Source organism: Peromyscus eremicus, chromosome 6, assembly GCF_949786415.1.
Source record: "Peromyscus eremicus chromosome 6, PerEre_H2_v1, whole genome shotgun sequence".
Taxonomy (NCBI): Eukaryota; Metazoa; Chordata; class Mammalia; order Rodentia; family Cricetidae; genus Peromyscus; species Peromyscus eremicus.
This window is the reverse complement of record NC_081421.1, coordinates 58696324-58710635: the sequence shown is the minus strand read 5'-3', so window position 1 is coordinate 58710635 and position 14312 is coordinate 58696324. Positions and strand designations below refer to the sequence as shown.

At 49.0% G+C, this 14312-nt stretch overlaps 1 protein-coding gene across 1 annotated transcript in view; it reads left to right on the top strand.

Moving 5' to 3' along the window:
* The window catches only part of Fhdc1 (FH2 domain containing 1), a 38010-nt gene extending 24808 nt beyond the window's left edge, over positions 1 to 13202 (top strand). Inside the window, exons 7-12 of the mRNA XM_059265545.1 lie at positions 983 to 1053; positions 1148 to 1255; positions 2541 to 2611; positions 4958 to 5075; positions 8192 to 8356; positions 10712 to 13202. Coding sequence (XP_059121528.1) covers positions 983 to 1053; positions 1148 to 1255; positions 2541 to 2611; positions 4958 to 5075; positions 8192 to 8356; positions 10712 to 12778 — 2600 coding nt within the window. The 3' untranslated portion in view covers positions 12779 to 13202. The remainder of the gene's footprint in view (positions 1 to 982; positions 1054 to 1147; positions 1256 to 2540; positions 2612 to 4957; positions 5076 to 8191; positions 8357 to 10711) is intronic.
* The last annotated feature ends 1110 nt before the right edge of the window (positions 13203 to 14312 follow it).

Here is a 14312-nt window from a genome sequence, read left to right as displayed (position 1 = left end):
TTTTCTTCTTCCAATATGGAGACCCCTTCCAGCTCTTCCCATTCCGAGGCTGTTTGTTGCAGCCATGGTGAAAAAAAAATGGAGCTTCCTGTTCAAACAGCATGGGGAGCCCTTGTTTTCGTATTGAGCAATATAAATTTGTGGGCACGGAGGAAACGTTTCTTATCTGTGTAACCTTCCCAAACTGGCCTTCTTAGATAACGAAATACAGGCACTGGTCCAAATGTAATGTTTTGAAAGTAATGCCAGGCTTAGTGGAGAAAAGTGACCCACAAGCATCAGAGGTGACGTTTTATTACCTGTGCTGTCATTTTAATAACCAGGTTGTTTGTTTTAGCTTTCCAAATATATCCTTTTAGTTGCGTTTCTTTAGAGGCACTTATAAGAGATTTTGTGTTAATAGAGAATCAGTTTACCAATATGTTACCGAAAGTTCCCTTTTATAGCCTTCAGCCAATCCAAATGAAATGTGTTTTGAATAAAATGGAAAGATGTTTTGAGTACCAGGGGCTTGAGGGCTGGTGGTTTGCAAGTTATTTACATGACATCCCAGCTTGTTTATTTTTTATCTTTTCATAACTCATTGGCTAAGCAAAATGTCGCTGGCTATTGGTTTTCATGTCTCATAAATATAGTCTTAAAGGATAGTGAGGAAAGGGAAAAAATGAAAGAATTAACCGCTGAAGAGGAGGAAGTCGGTCTCTACACCACGGTGCTTCCTTGGGCTTGTGTGTTTTCTGGGACTTGAAAATGGTCAGTGAATGACTTCTGCGGTGTTTAACTGCCCTCCATGTTTGAGCCGCAACTAAACGCCAAGGCCTAGATCATACTGTGTTTCTCTTATCATCAGAGACATGACGACAGTAAAGAGTGCTTAGTCTGGGGTCAGAGCTTGCTCCAGACGCACTTGAACTTGGGTGTGGAGCTGTCTTTTGTGCATGTGGAGTCTTTCTAAGGCGCAGTGGTGTGTTCCTTTTGACAGAGCTGATGACCTGTGAGGAGCTACATTCAATATTGCACTTGGTGCTCCAGGCTGGGAATATCATGAATGCAGTAAGTAGAACCCCAAACGAGATGCACGCGTCTGCCACGTCATTGTCTGTCTGAAGGCTCAACACGTTTCTTTCTCTTGCCTTGCCTTCTTTAGGGAGGGTATGCTGGCAATGCCGTAGGATTTAAACTGTCTTCTTTACTCAAATTGGCGGACACAAAAGCAAACAAACCTGGGATGAATCTTCTGCATTTTGTCGCTCAGGTAAGCAGAGAGAGGGAGAACGTCTGTGAATACCCAGTGGAGACAGTGTGTTTTTTTCCAGGCAAGACATGATTTCTCAGTTAGGAAAAGGACAAGGAGTATACCAAGAAGATTCTGTTTTTGGAAGCTTTGTGGATTCCCAGTTTGAGCTACTGGAGGGAACTGGACAAGGGAGGCAACGAGGTTCAGAAAGGAGGAAAGGATTCAAACGTCAGAGGTGCCGACTTAGAGGTCATGGTTTAGCCATGGGAAGCAGATGGAAATTTGTGTACAGTAATAGCATGACCAGGATATTTGTTTTAAGAAAATAAGACACAGTGAAGTCTGGGTTAGAGAAGAGCAAGAACAAAGGGACATCCTGGCCATAGCTGTCTAATTGTTCGGTGCAAGCTAGATGGGGTAACCATTGTAGGGACGGCGCATAGAATGAATGCTAGGTGTGGAAACCGCCGATGTGAGATGGATGGGATTAGTGACCAGTCTCTTGGGAACTGTGCATCAGAGTGCTCTCTGCTACTGTAGGGTTTAGAGTCTGACTCTATCCATGGCTTCTTGTCTTTGGGATCTGGGGGTGGAAACCAGGGTCTTAGCATGCTGGATAAGCAGTCTACCAAGACTGTATCCCCACCCCAGCCTGTAGTCCTCAGTACTTGATTGAAAAGTCGGTGTTCAAAGCACCGAAGTGAGAAACTGTTTCCTTATCCAGCCTGAAACGCTGTCTGGTGGGGCTCTTTTGGACAGATGTGGGCATTGGCTCTGCGTGGCTTGGGCCCTGCTCCCGTAGGAAGGAATCCCCTAAATGGTTCCTTCCCACTTACCCTTCCCAAATCAGCCTCCAAACAGCTGAAGAATCCAGACACCTCCTGGGCTTCCATGCCTCTCATTAAAGTTGGTTTGCAAACTGGTTTAACCGTCAGAGGCGTCTCATGCCATCATCGAGGAACATGCTCACTGAGATGCCTGCCATTTAGGCAGGGTATATTGGGTTCTCTTGGAAACAATGGACACTAAGCCGCTGCCTCATTCCATTGAGTTTCAATGCACATGAGTTGAATTTCATGCGGGAATTGTTTGTCTTGGGAAGGTTAAAGGTATCGGAACAGTTGGGGGGCAGTTCTGGTAAATCTTAGGGAAGAATATCAAAGTTCATGTCTCAGGGAATTGCTTTCAGTGTAGCAAGCTGAAAACTAAGTGTTGTTTCCAAGGCTCCCTGCAGCTCTAAGGGAATGAGGCTTCTCTCCCAATTTTATTCATCCAGTAAGACCAAAGTTTGTTTCTGTTCCAGGAAGCCCAGAAGCAAGATGCCATCCTACTACACTTTTCTGAGAAGCTGCAGCATGTGCAGGAGACATCGAGGTGAGCACGGGGACAAAGGGCGTCTTGGTTTCCTTGACCACCTTCCCGTGAAAATGGCGGAGTCCTCTCCGATTCCAGTCTGAACTCTTGAAACATGCTCTCTTGTTGAAACGTGCTCTCCTGTTCTTGCTTTCCATGTACTTGTGCAAGTGTGTGTGTGCATCTTTGAAATTTGGGGATTTTGAACAACTAATTGTTATTTTTTAAACTGAAAGAAACCATTTTAGTCTATTCTAAAGAGCACTAGTCAAGTATAAGAAAAATAAGGATCAGAGCTTCAACCCCTTCCTGGTTGAGAGGGCACAGCTTGTTACCTTGGGAGTTGGTTTAGATCAAACTCGTAGGGCCATACCTCACTGTTTGCCCGTGGACTCGAACATGGTACATTTATTTTCTATTGCATTAAGAGGTTGGAACCACACCAAGGCCCATGAAAGGACTTGATTCTAAATTAGTCACTCAGCTTTACAGAGAAAGTGTCTACCAAGCGTGAAGCCCTAATTCCATTACTCTAATTTGCTTCTAAACCTAATATAGATGCATGCTTTAATGCAACAACGATCTGTGTGTGTATTATCTCCATTCTGTTATTTAACTTAGAGTAGGCCCATGTATCCTCCGGTAAACACTGCAGTTAATCAGTTCTTCAAGAAAAAAGTCTTGATTTTTCACATTTGCTGATGTCTGTGCCTTAAATACTGCTAGCCTGGCTGGTTTCCGGCTGCCAGCACAGAAGTACTTAATGCAGAGTTGGGGAGTTGGGAAGAAATACACACAATCGCCTCTGATCAGCTGGCTCAGCTCACCACTGCTTGTCAAACAAATTAATATCACACACTTTTTTTTTTTCATGATATCTTACTGTGTTGCCCAGACTGGCCTGGAATTCCTGGGCTGAAATGATCCTCCTGCCTCGGCTTCTTGAGTATCTGGGACTACAGGCCAATGACACCATGTCTGGCTATATAATATCCTTGTTATTTGAGTGACTATCGCCAGCCATGACAGCATGAACTATCTGCATAGAAAGAAATAAACCACAGCTCACAGTCCTGTCATTAGACAGTATCTAACTGTTATTGACATCTAGCCACAGATAATATGTCTTTCAGACAGGAGGATTACCAGTGCAAAGACTAAACACTTCGTAATTCATGTTTACAGATCACTAGATTATGTTCCAAGAAAAAAAAACAGATGAAAGATACAAACTTTTTTAATTCCTATAAGAGATTAATATGCAAATGTTTTGCAGTATTAATACTATAGAAATATTACACATGTATATATAAAGAAAATTAGTGTTATGCTTTTGAGGTAGCATTTCCTGTTGGTACTGGATAGCTTTAGCAAAACAGCGTTGTCTTAGACAAACCTCTCCCAGTAAGGTTTGTTTGTTTGAATGGAAGGTGAGTGACGTACACAAGTGAACTACAACTCATCCTTCAATTAGGAACTGTGTACCACCAAAGACCAGGAGAGGTGGAAAGCTGTTTGCACAACAGAAAAACTAAAATTCATAATAGCAACATGAATGCATCCAAATGTACTAAATTCCCCTGGATTTTGGATTTCACCTGCTTCCCTCCCTGGCGACAAAACAGTCTTGGTGTTCTGCTGATTTTTTTGTTTGTTTGTTTTTGTTTTTTGTTTTTTTTGAGACGGGGTTTCTCTGTGTAGTTTTGGCGCCTTTCCTGGAACTCACTCTGTAGCCCAGGCTGGCCTCAAACTCACAGAGATGCGCCTGCCTCTGCCTCCCGAGTGCTGGGATTAAAGGCAACGCTCCACCACCGCCGCCCGGCATCTGCTGATCTTGATTTGATGGCTAGAACACACACACAGCAGTCGATCCAGCTGCTCCTCATTTGCAGCACTGTTGGCCATGTTTTAGTTCTCTGTAACATACGGGGAGGGGTGGAATCTGGCTCCCTGTGACCCAAAAGAGGAACTCTGAGTGTCAGCCTCCATTGCCTGGCTGTTTGTGAGCGAGAGCATCCCAACACAAGGAAGGCAGCTGCTCCCAGTCTCGCCGGGTTTTCGTTTTGATGCTTGTTGCACAGGGGTGCTGAGACCGCCTGTCTGAAAAGCTCCCTCAGTCCCTCAGTCCTGTGGTCTGGGTCAGCTGGCAGCCTGCTTTCCTTGTGTGTGAAGGAAGCTCTCGCCTCTTAAAAAAAAAAAAAAAAAAAGACGAGTGGCGATTCACTCAAGATCTAAATACAGGAGTGGGTAGATGGATCCCAGAGGCTCCCCTGTCCCCGGCTTGGCCAAAGATGGGTCTTGTTTGGAATAGCCGCGTGATGCACGGTGTCTTGGTGCCAGCTCCCCGCTCTCCCCTTCCTTCTTCAGATTATCTCTGGATGTCACTGAGGCGGAGCTGCACTCGCTCTTTGTCCGAACAAAATCGCTGCAGGAAAACATCCAGCGGGACCAGGAGCTGTCTCAGCAGATGGAAGATTTCCTCCAGGTCAGTTCCTCTCATCGTTCAGCAGTCTCAGCAGGACCGCCTGTGTGACTGGTGGAGGCAGCAAGAGCCCACTCAAGCTTTGCCCCCAAGTGAAGACAGGGATCCTGTGTCCCACTGTCCTTTCATGGCAGAGGATAGCAATGATGAGCTGCCCAGAATTTGCTTCCAGAAAGGGCTTCTGCTGAAATGGCGGCAGTCCAGGCCTCTCACCCTGGGACTCTGCCTGGCAACTTAAGCTTTGGCTCTGTCGCCCTCATATTTTTGGACAAGGGGAGAGAGTTCCACGGAACATCCTGACACTGGAGGGTTTGGGCTGATGCTCCTTCATGTGTTTCGGTAGAAGAGACAGGCCGATTGTACCTGTCCTGATTTCCACTGCCAGCAGCAGCAGGGCACACAGAGCTTCGGTGCCCATCAGCACCCGAATACATCCACCCACAGGGTGTGTCAGGAGCCACTCTAAACAACATCAACAAAAACCAGTAGAGTGGATCTGTTTGTGACAGCTCAGTGTGACTCACTAATCACATAGTCTGACGTACTTCTTTTTATCTTCCTCATTTAAAAAACAAAGTGATACCTTCCTTCCCTTGCATCCAGCCTTCTGTGAGACTCTTGAGCCATGGCTGGGCTGCCGCGGCAGGAGGCAAGAACAGGATGCGTGGCCATCAAAGTCTCCACTGGTTTGGAACCCAAGGCCTTGTGCCTGCTAGGAAGGTACTGTCCCCTGAGCAGTATGGTATGCCCGATCCCACCCACGGTGCAACAGAAGCACAGAGGCCATCTCAATCTCTGAATACAGAGCAGTCCTGAGTGTGGTCAGGTGCAGAAAACAAAGCAGAAACCCAGGAAGGAGAACTGTCACATCAGAATTTAGATTCTGGTGGTTTCTTAGCCCAGTTATTATTTTAAGTGCTAAGATCATACACTAAACCTTTTTGTCCTGGAGGTGCTGGGGATTGAACCTATCTATGCCTTTGCATATGCTAAGCACATACCCTCAACTATAAGCTACACCTCCAGAGGTAATCTTGTACTGGATCTCAATAGAAGTCTTCAATGTAAAGACCCAGCTGCCTCCTCCTCACTCCTGGGCTGCTTTTCAGAGCCAACTTGTCTTAGCTCTTGAAACATTTTAATTTTATTTTATTTTATTTTTGGTAGTGTTTGTTTAACAGTGCAGAGACTGGAATCTTGTTCCTGCTGGACCAGGACAAGACCTTTAAGTGACAGTTCCAGCCTCAGTGTCCTTTATAACCTCTATAGACAGAAGGTGCCACACAGATGGGCATTTTCCAGGTAGTGAGATGAGGTTCCTGGGAGCAGGCTGCACTCAGGGCCCTCGGGCAGTAGTGTAAAGGCGACATATCTCTTGCTATGAGCAGCACAGAGCTGTTCCAAACTTGGGGCTTTTCTTTTCTCATTTGTTTGGCGGTTGGGTTTGTTTGTTTTTAGGCTGTTTTTAGGCTGTTCAGAGTGTTTGGTTGTCCCAGATGCTGAGGGCAACTTGGGTTCTGTTAGGCTTTACCTAACACCCATCCATCCATCCACACATCCATCCATCCATCCATCCCCATGGGGTCTGCAGATCGGTCATAGGAGGTCCAGATTCTGGTCAGGAGGCCCCTCTCTCCCACAGTCAGCTGGTCTAGCCTTGAGTCTTTCTTTTTTTTTTTTTTCCCATATAGAAGAATGACAGACAAATAGTTGTCTATCTGTGAATACCCTCTTCTCTGAAAAAAATACACCGCGAAGACTCTCACTGCCTTGGGCCTCTGACTCAGATGGTTACTGTCTCTGGTATTCACTTTCCTACATAGTTTTTGTTCCCCACCACCCCGAGAATGTGTCTGGTTTAAGCAAAGGCTTACTAAGGGGAAAGTGGTTGGGCTGGTGGGAGGGACCACGTCTGACAGGAATTTCCATTTCTGCTCCGGAGCGGGCTGAGTGTGCACAGAGAGCAGCTCCCCTCCTCCAAGGCGGGAAACCTGTTTCTTTCCCACACCTTAGGCCCAGCCCCTCACTCCAGAAGAACTTGTTCACGGGTAGACTTCCTTAAAATAGGAATGTAAGAGTCCTCTCATGAAGTCATGTGCTTCCTCCATTCCTTCTTCATATAAGCCTAGTCAATTAGGCAACAAGGAAAGACTTCCGTGCAGTAGTTCAAATCTCCAGACCCTTCCTCTCCCCACACTGCTACCTAATGATGGCCCGGACACTGTCACTAACCTGTGACCCTTGGACATCACAAACCCCATTCTAGATGGCTCGGAAACGTGCCGGGGACGTGCAACCTGTCACCACTACCAACACACACACACACACACACACACACACACACACACACACACACACACTACTTGTTGACATAGCACTGAAATCTGTCGTGGCCTTGGAAACTGACCCATCCCAGAGGAGTTAGACAGTAAAGTAGGGATTGGAATGGGGCCCACCAGTCAGAACCGGGGAGTTCTGATACCCCCCAAACATACTACACGAGGGACACAGCTGTCTCCGGTAGCACCCCAGGCTTCTATCCTGGGCGGTGGGGACAGTGACTCAATAGAGTTTATTTGGGATTAAGTGTATAGATCCTCTGTCAGCCGGACAAGGAGGGCAGCTTGTCAGGACAAGTTAGCTTCTGAGACCTTGGCCCGAAAAAGAGTGTTTTAAGGGCAGGAAAAACAAATACAGCAGAATTTCTTACTGACGACAGGCTGTTTTCCTTGGCAACTCCGCTAGGGGTCATAAAGGTGAACTCTGGTCAGGGACGCTCTGTGGGTTGTTAAGGCTCTCGTATTTACTTAAAGACGGGGTCTTGCGATGTAACCCGGCTGGCTTTGAACTCCTAATCCCCCAGTCCCCATCTCCCAGACGCTGGGATTACAGGTGTGCACTGGCACTCCTGGCTTCTCCGGTGCCTTCTGCGGCTTCTGGGTCTCAGGGAGGAGGTTACCTCGTCCCCTTGAGGTTTGCTTTGGGGTGACTCATTTTCCTCTTGGCTCTGAGTGGCCTCTGCAGCCTCCCCTTTCCAGAGACCTGCAATCGAACCCCGACGGCGCGTCCACCTCAGCTGACCCTGCTTACCGCGTGTGTCCCTGTTTGTTTTTCTGTAGTTTGCTGTGGAAAAGTTGTCGGAGCTGGAACTCTGGAAACGGGAGCTGCAGGGCGAGGCTCACACCCTCATAGACTTTTTCTGTGAAGACAGAGAAACGATGAGACTGGATGAATGCTTCCAGATATTCCGAGACTTCTGTATCCGATTCAACAAAGCCGTTAAGGTATGGTGGCTGTTGGCGCTGCCCTGTTTCCAGGGTCCTTGGGATTTCTATTTTTCTGCTCACTGACCCAGTCCTCTGCCCATGACAGAAAGATGGTCATCGGTTCTTTGGTTTCAGGACCATCTGGCTAGGTGTCACGCCAGGCTCTTGGCAGGGAAGAGTGGGAGGTGGCTCTGCTGTAGCCTCAGGAGTCTGTCACCACGGCCTCTGGCCTTGGCTGATCATACAGCATTCAGAATACCCTAGAAGCATTTTGCTAGCTTATGTTGATGAGACTTGGAAGTTTCCTGCACATCTGACTGTTTTTTTCTCAACCCCTCCCTAGGAGGAAGTGTCAGCCTCTAGGGAGGCTTGAGTCACCTAGAAGAGAGGCCTTCCTCTTGCCTATTTCCAGAGCCACACACCACTGTGGTATTAGCACCATGGGGTGCTGTCATTAGTTAGCAAGACCTTGAAGGTCTCCCAGGTTGAGGGGGCCTGCTGCCTTAACCATTCAGGCAGTGGTCTCTTGGTTGAATTCAGAAGCCAGAAAACTTCCCAGGTTGCTGGGCCTTGGTAAATGAAGCATTTATCTGTCGATAAAAACTTAAAAGTACCTCAGATCCCATTATTTCAGGTGACATTGAGGAACCAGCTACCCCTAATTCACATTTTATTTACTTACCAGCCTATTCATTTACTTATGGTGTAGGATTCAACCTGAGGCTGGCACTATTGCTGTTTTGAATGCAGACCATAGATGGATTTAGTAGAGGAACTGGTCACAGTGCTTCCAAGTCCAGAATTCCTTTGGGTTCCTATCCACGCCTTTCTCCATCTAGCTGAGTGAAGGGAGCTGAACCTGCAGCACGTTAACATGCTTCTGTCCAAGCAGTGAGCTCAGCTGTGGGAGGCTGTGGGGGTTGGCCGGAGTCTAACTGACTGCCTCGGAGGCTCTCACTCTCCATCTGGACACTGCAGGCCTGTGAGGCCACTGTGGGAATCTCTCAGCCCAGTCATCATGAGAGTCGGGCCCTGGGCCGCCCCCAACTATGTGAAGGCTTAAGAATGAGAAGACCGAGAAACTTGGGGACCCGAGGGAGGCTGTGGCTAAAGTTGCGGAAGGAGCCAAGACTCCCCAGGCAGCACTCCACAGGAACTTGGAAAGGAAAGCCCACTGGAAGAGGAAATGTATTGTCAAATAAAAACTGCTAACAATAACAGAACTGAGGTGTCCACGTAATTACATGATTACGTGGGCCTCAGAACCCAAAAGAAACTTACGAATTATAACACAAATACAGCTGTTTCTACATATCCACGCCTGCAGATTCGATCAACTACAAATTGAAAATAGTGTTTAAAAGTTATGTCTGTGCTAAATGTCTATAGATTTTTTTGTTATGCCTAAACAATACATATGTAACTCTTAAGCTGCGTTAGCTATAAGTAATTTAGAGTTGGCTTAAGGTAGATATGAGGATATGCATAGACCATATGCAAATCCTGTTCCATTATGCATAAGGGACTTGAGTATCCTCAGATTCGGTATCCAAGGAGGAACCAGGAATAAATCCCCTGGATATGTTGAGGGACAACAGCAATATGAGATTACTCAGAGAGGTGAAGGACACTGTGGTGTCTCCATGTGGGTTCTGTGTCACTAGGGAAGGTTGATTCCTTTCCAGCAGGGTAGATGGTTTTGTAAAGCACACCTGTTTATCTTGTCTGACTATGGGAATGGGATTGAGGGACAGAGCAGTCACCTCTGCTTCAGCCTGTCGTTGGCAGACCCACCAGGGCATTTTTGGTGTTTGTTCATTTATTTTTATCCAGGGAGGCACTCCAAGAACACGATGAAAGGTGTCTCTCAATGTCTTTGGCCTATGTTAACATACCCCAATCCATGTTAACTAGAATGTCCTGCTTAGGAGTATATGTGCGTTGACTTATAGAGGGGTATGGATAGAGCCGTGCAACTGGGTTGTACAATTTTGTGTGCACTCTTTCAGCATCTACGGTATTTCATTTACCTCTCTACAGTTGCTTAGGTAGCTTTGCTGGAGTTGAGACTGTGTGCATATATGGAATCATAACCCACACTGGAAGCTGGGCATTGGGCGGAGGGATCAAATGAGAACTATAGACAGATTGTTGGGGCCAAGCCTAGCATGACCCTTTGTCGCATTCCCTCAGTTGCTTTGGGAAGCTTTCCCGCCCTACACACATACGCATGTGCAGAAGAAGGCAGAGCCTGTGTCGGGAGGGACCCGGGGCTGTCCGTGAAAGCACCTCTCATTAAATCTTACAGCGAGTGGGCCTAGTACTGCACACAGGCTCTCGGCGTCTCATGCTCTCTTCTCTCCACTCCGTTAGGACAACCATGACCGGGAGGAACAAGAGCGGAAACAGATACAGAGGCTGAAGGAGCTGGAACAGAAGCGACATTCTTGGACAACTGGAGAGCTCGGAGGCTTTGGCAGAAGCAGCAGTGAGAATGATGTACAGATGCTAGCTAAGAAGGGCACAGAAGACCCGCCGTCCTTTCTGAAGCCCAGGCCCGCCAGCCCCTCCTACCGGCCCCCCAACACACGTCGCTCTCGCCTCTCCCTGGGCATCTCTGCTGACCGAGAGCTCTTGACCTTCTTGGAGAGTGCCACCAGCAGCAGTCCTGAGGACCCCAACAAATTCAACAGCTTACCCCGGAGCAGTCCCAGACAGCCCCGGCCCACCATCGCCTGGATGGAGCCCAGAGAACAGCAGCACTGTGACCCCAGCTTTGTACATGAACCTCAGGCCGCCAAGAACCAGGAGAAAGCCCCTCGCTTGGCTTGGCAGAGTCAGCTTCCAACACTCCAGCCGGAGGAACCTGCATCTCCTTTCCCGCTGACTGGACGGGGCAGGGCGAGCATCCTCCGGAAAAGGAACAGTGAACCCGTGGGCTTGTGTCCCGCACAAAGCCCACCTCTCCAACCATTGGATCTGGGCATCAGGGAGCATGAGCTGGTCACAGGGCTGACCCAGTTTGACCTCCAGAGTCCCAAGAGCCTGGAGGAGGCATCCCCACTGACTCTAAATGACTTTTGTCCCCCAAAGCTGCAGTCTCCAGGGGATCAGAGCTCACAGTCCTTTGATGCTGGTGGGGACAGCCGCACACCCAAGGACACAGGTCCCCAGGAGGTTCTCAGCTCATCTGGGGAGGATGACAGGGCTGTCCCTGATGAACCCAGCAGTGAGGCTCTTGTGTCTGTGGTTGTCACTGACACTGAAGATAAGGATCCTGGGCCTCTGTTATACGTCTCGGATACCACAGACTGCTCGCTCACTCTGGACTGCTCAGAGGGAACCGACTCCAGACCAGGAGGAGAAGAGCTGGAGGAAGAGAGAGCAGGGGATGGCTCACTGTCCTCTGGGGCTGGAGAGGCAGCTAGCAGCCAGATCTCCAACCCTGCTTCCAGTCCCCCAGGGGAGGTGCCCGCTCCCGACTCCAGTAAGAGTGAGCCCAGCTGCCAGGGTGGCCTTCCGAAGGACAGACCCAGCAAAGGGAAGGATGCCACAGCACCAAAGAGAAATTCCCTCAAAGAGGCATCACCGGGGGCCTCAAAGCCGGTCAGTGCCCGGCGCAGCCAAGGGGTAGCCCCCAAGTCTGTGAGAACCTTGAACTCCTCTGAGAATGAGCACATGCGCAAGGTGGTGCCCATCTCCAAGTCCAGCAGGGGAGCAGGGGCCTGGAAGCGTCCGGAGCCGACATCCAGGGCTTCCCCTCGGGAGACTCCCAGCAGCACAGACACACCGCTGTCACGAAGGAGCTCGGTGCGGGGGACCTCCGACACTTCGCCCAGGAGGCCCCACGTGAGCGGGCCAGGGACAGAGGAACCCAGGTTGCCCCGCTCGAGTGGAAGCACGAGTGGGCGGCCAGGGAAGGAGGCCGTGGTACAGCCCAGGGCCTCGTTTCGAAAGCCCAGCGCCAAGCCCCTCAGAAACATCCCCAGGCAGAAACCCGAAGAAAACAAGGTCAGCAGCCCCACCTCGCAAGATCCTGAAAGCCTCACGGAAGAGCCCAAAGCACCTCAGACTCCGGGTGTCTCTCGAGCCCTTCCCCCCGTCCCAAGCTTTGCTCGAAGTACGGTGGCCTCCTCATCTCGGTGCATGCGAACAGATGCTCCACCTGTGTCCAGAGCTTCTGGCATCACCAGGACAGTCTCCCAGCGGCAGCTTAGGGTCAAAGGTGGCCCCGAGGATTCTGCCTCCAAGGACAGTGGCACTTTGAAGAGGGCCAGCAGCGCCAGGGCCTCCAAGAAGTGCCCTGAGTCTTCCGGGGGTTCAAGTGCCAATGCAGAGACCCCCCTGAAGGGCAGAGGGACTGCGGAAAGATCCTCTCTCAGACTGAAGGACTCGGGGCAGGCTACCCTAGGGAGGCTCCTCCGTCCCCTGCAGAAGTGATGGGGCCTGTCTACATCTCTGCCTTGTGGGATTTTACCTACCAGGACTGGCTGCTGGGGTGAGGACAGGAGAAGCCAATCTTTAATGTCTTGTTACACGTCAAGCAACGCTCAGGTGCCACCTTGTTAAAGGTCACGTCCCTAAAGGTACATGGAGATCTGTAGCCTGCTGTGCAGACTTCTGCTCTGAAATCAAGGCTGAGAATACTCTGTTCTACACAGTACTTTGCCAGGCCCCAGTACCTCCTGTCCTTCATACTCAGGACCCGAACCCTAACTCCTGCCCCGAGACAAAGATCCGGCAATAGTCTGGACATGTAAGATGACAATTCTTATGTAACAAGTAAAAAACAATTTCTGGCCAGTTTTTATATATCAAAGACTTATTTTTTAATATTATAAAAATAAAATGATGTTTTAGTTGGTTCCTTTTTCGGAGTGAAATGCCTCCCTGGGGAGGGGGTATTATCCTTAATATGAAGATGTTTGTACCTTCGTGCCCCCAGCCTCTGGGTTCCGTCTGTGCATGCGCACACACACACACACACACACACACACACACACACACTCCCTGGCCAGCTGTGGATTGGGTCTGTCTCCTGGAGGACTTTATGCCTTCCTTGGGTTTTCTCCTCAAATGACTCCGGGTGAGGATTTTATGTGAACAGGATGTCAGATTTGTGTGGGTAGAAATCTAATGTAAGTTCAGGGCATCCCAAGGGTGTAAGACTCATGGGGGAGCCCATGGCTTAGAGAAGTTTGCCCTGAAGACAGGGCCAACTGTGTAGGGAGCTGGATTTTCCGCAGTCTGTGTCGTGTTTTAGTGGGAAGACAGAGGGTCTGCTCAGCTGAGCATATCTTTACCTCAGCTTCCCGTCTGTGCAATTGAGTGATGATCACTCCCTTTTGTCGCTCTATGTGGAGAAGAAAAGGACCCTTTCTGTGGGCCAGGCTTCCTTCTCTCCTGGAGCCTCAATGCCCCACCCCCACCTCCGTTATTTTATTTATTTTGCTTTTTGAGACTGGGTCTCACTGTGTAGTCTAGGCTAGCCTCTTACTTAGCATCCTCCTGCCTCAGCCTCCTGAGTGCTGGGTCAGGGGGTATAGCTCCAGTGATGGCTTCTTGGTGGCAGCTTCTCTTCCAGGGTATAGTGCTTTTTGTTTTGTTTTGTTTTGTTTTGTTTTGAGACAGGGTTTCTCTGTGTAGCTTTGCGCCTTTCCTGGATCTAGCTCTGTAGACCAGGCTGGCCTTGAACTCACAAAGAGCCGCCTGCCTCTGCCTCCTGAGTGCTGGGATTAAAGGCACGCGCCACCACCGCCCGGCGGTATAGTGCTTTTTAAGTCCTGAAAAGGCAAACCAAGGTTGGTTGGTTCGTTGTAAACAGACTCCCACCCCCAAGAAAACCTGATTTCAAAAACTTTACCGTCAGGGAAATGTGTATCGAGATCAGGCGTCATGAAGCATGAGCCCCGTTATCGCCCAATGTTCATTTCACTACTTTTTTATTTTTTAATTTAAATTTTTATTTATATGT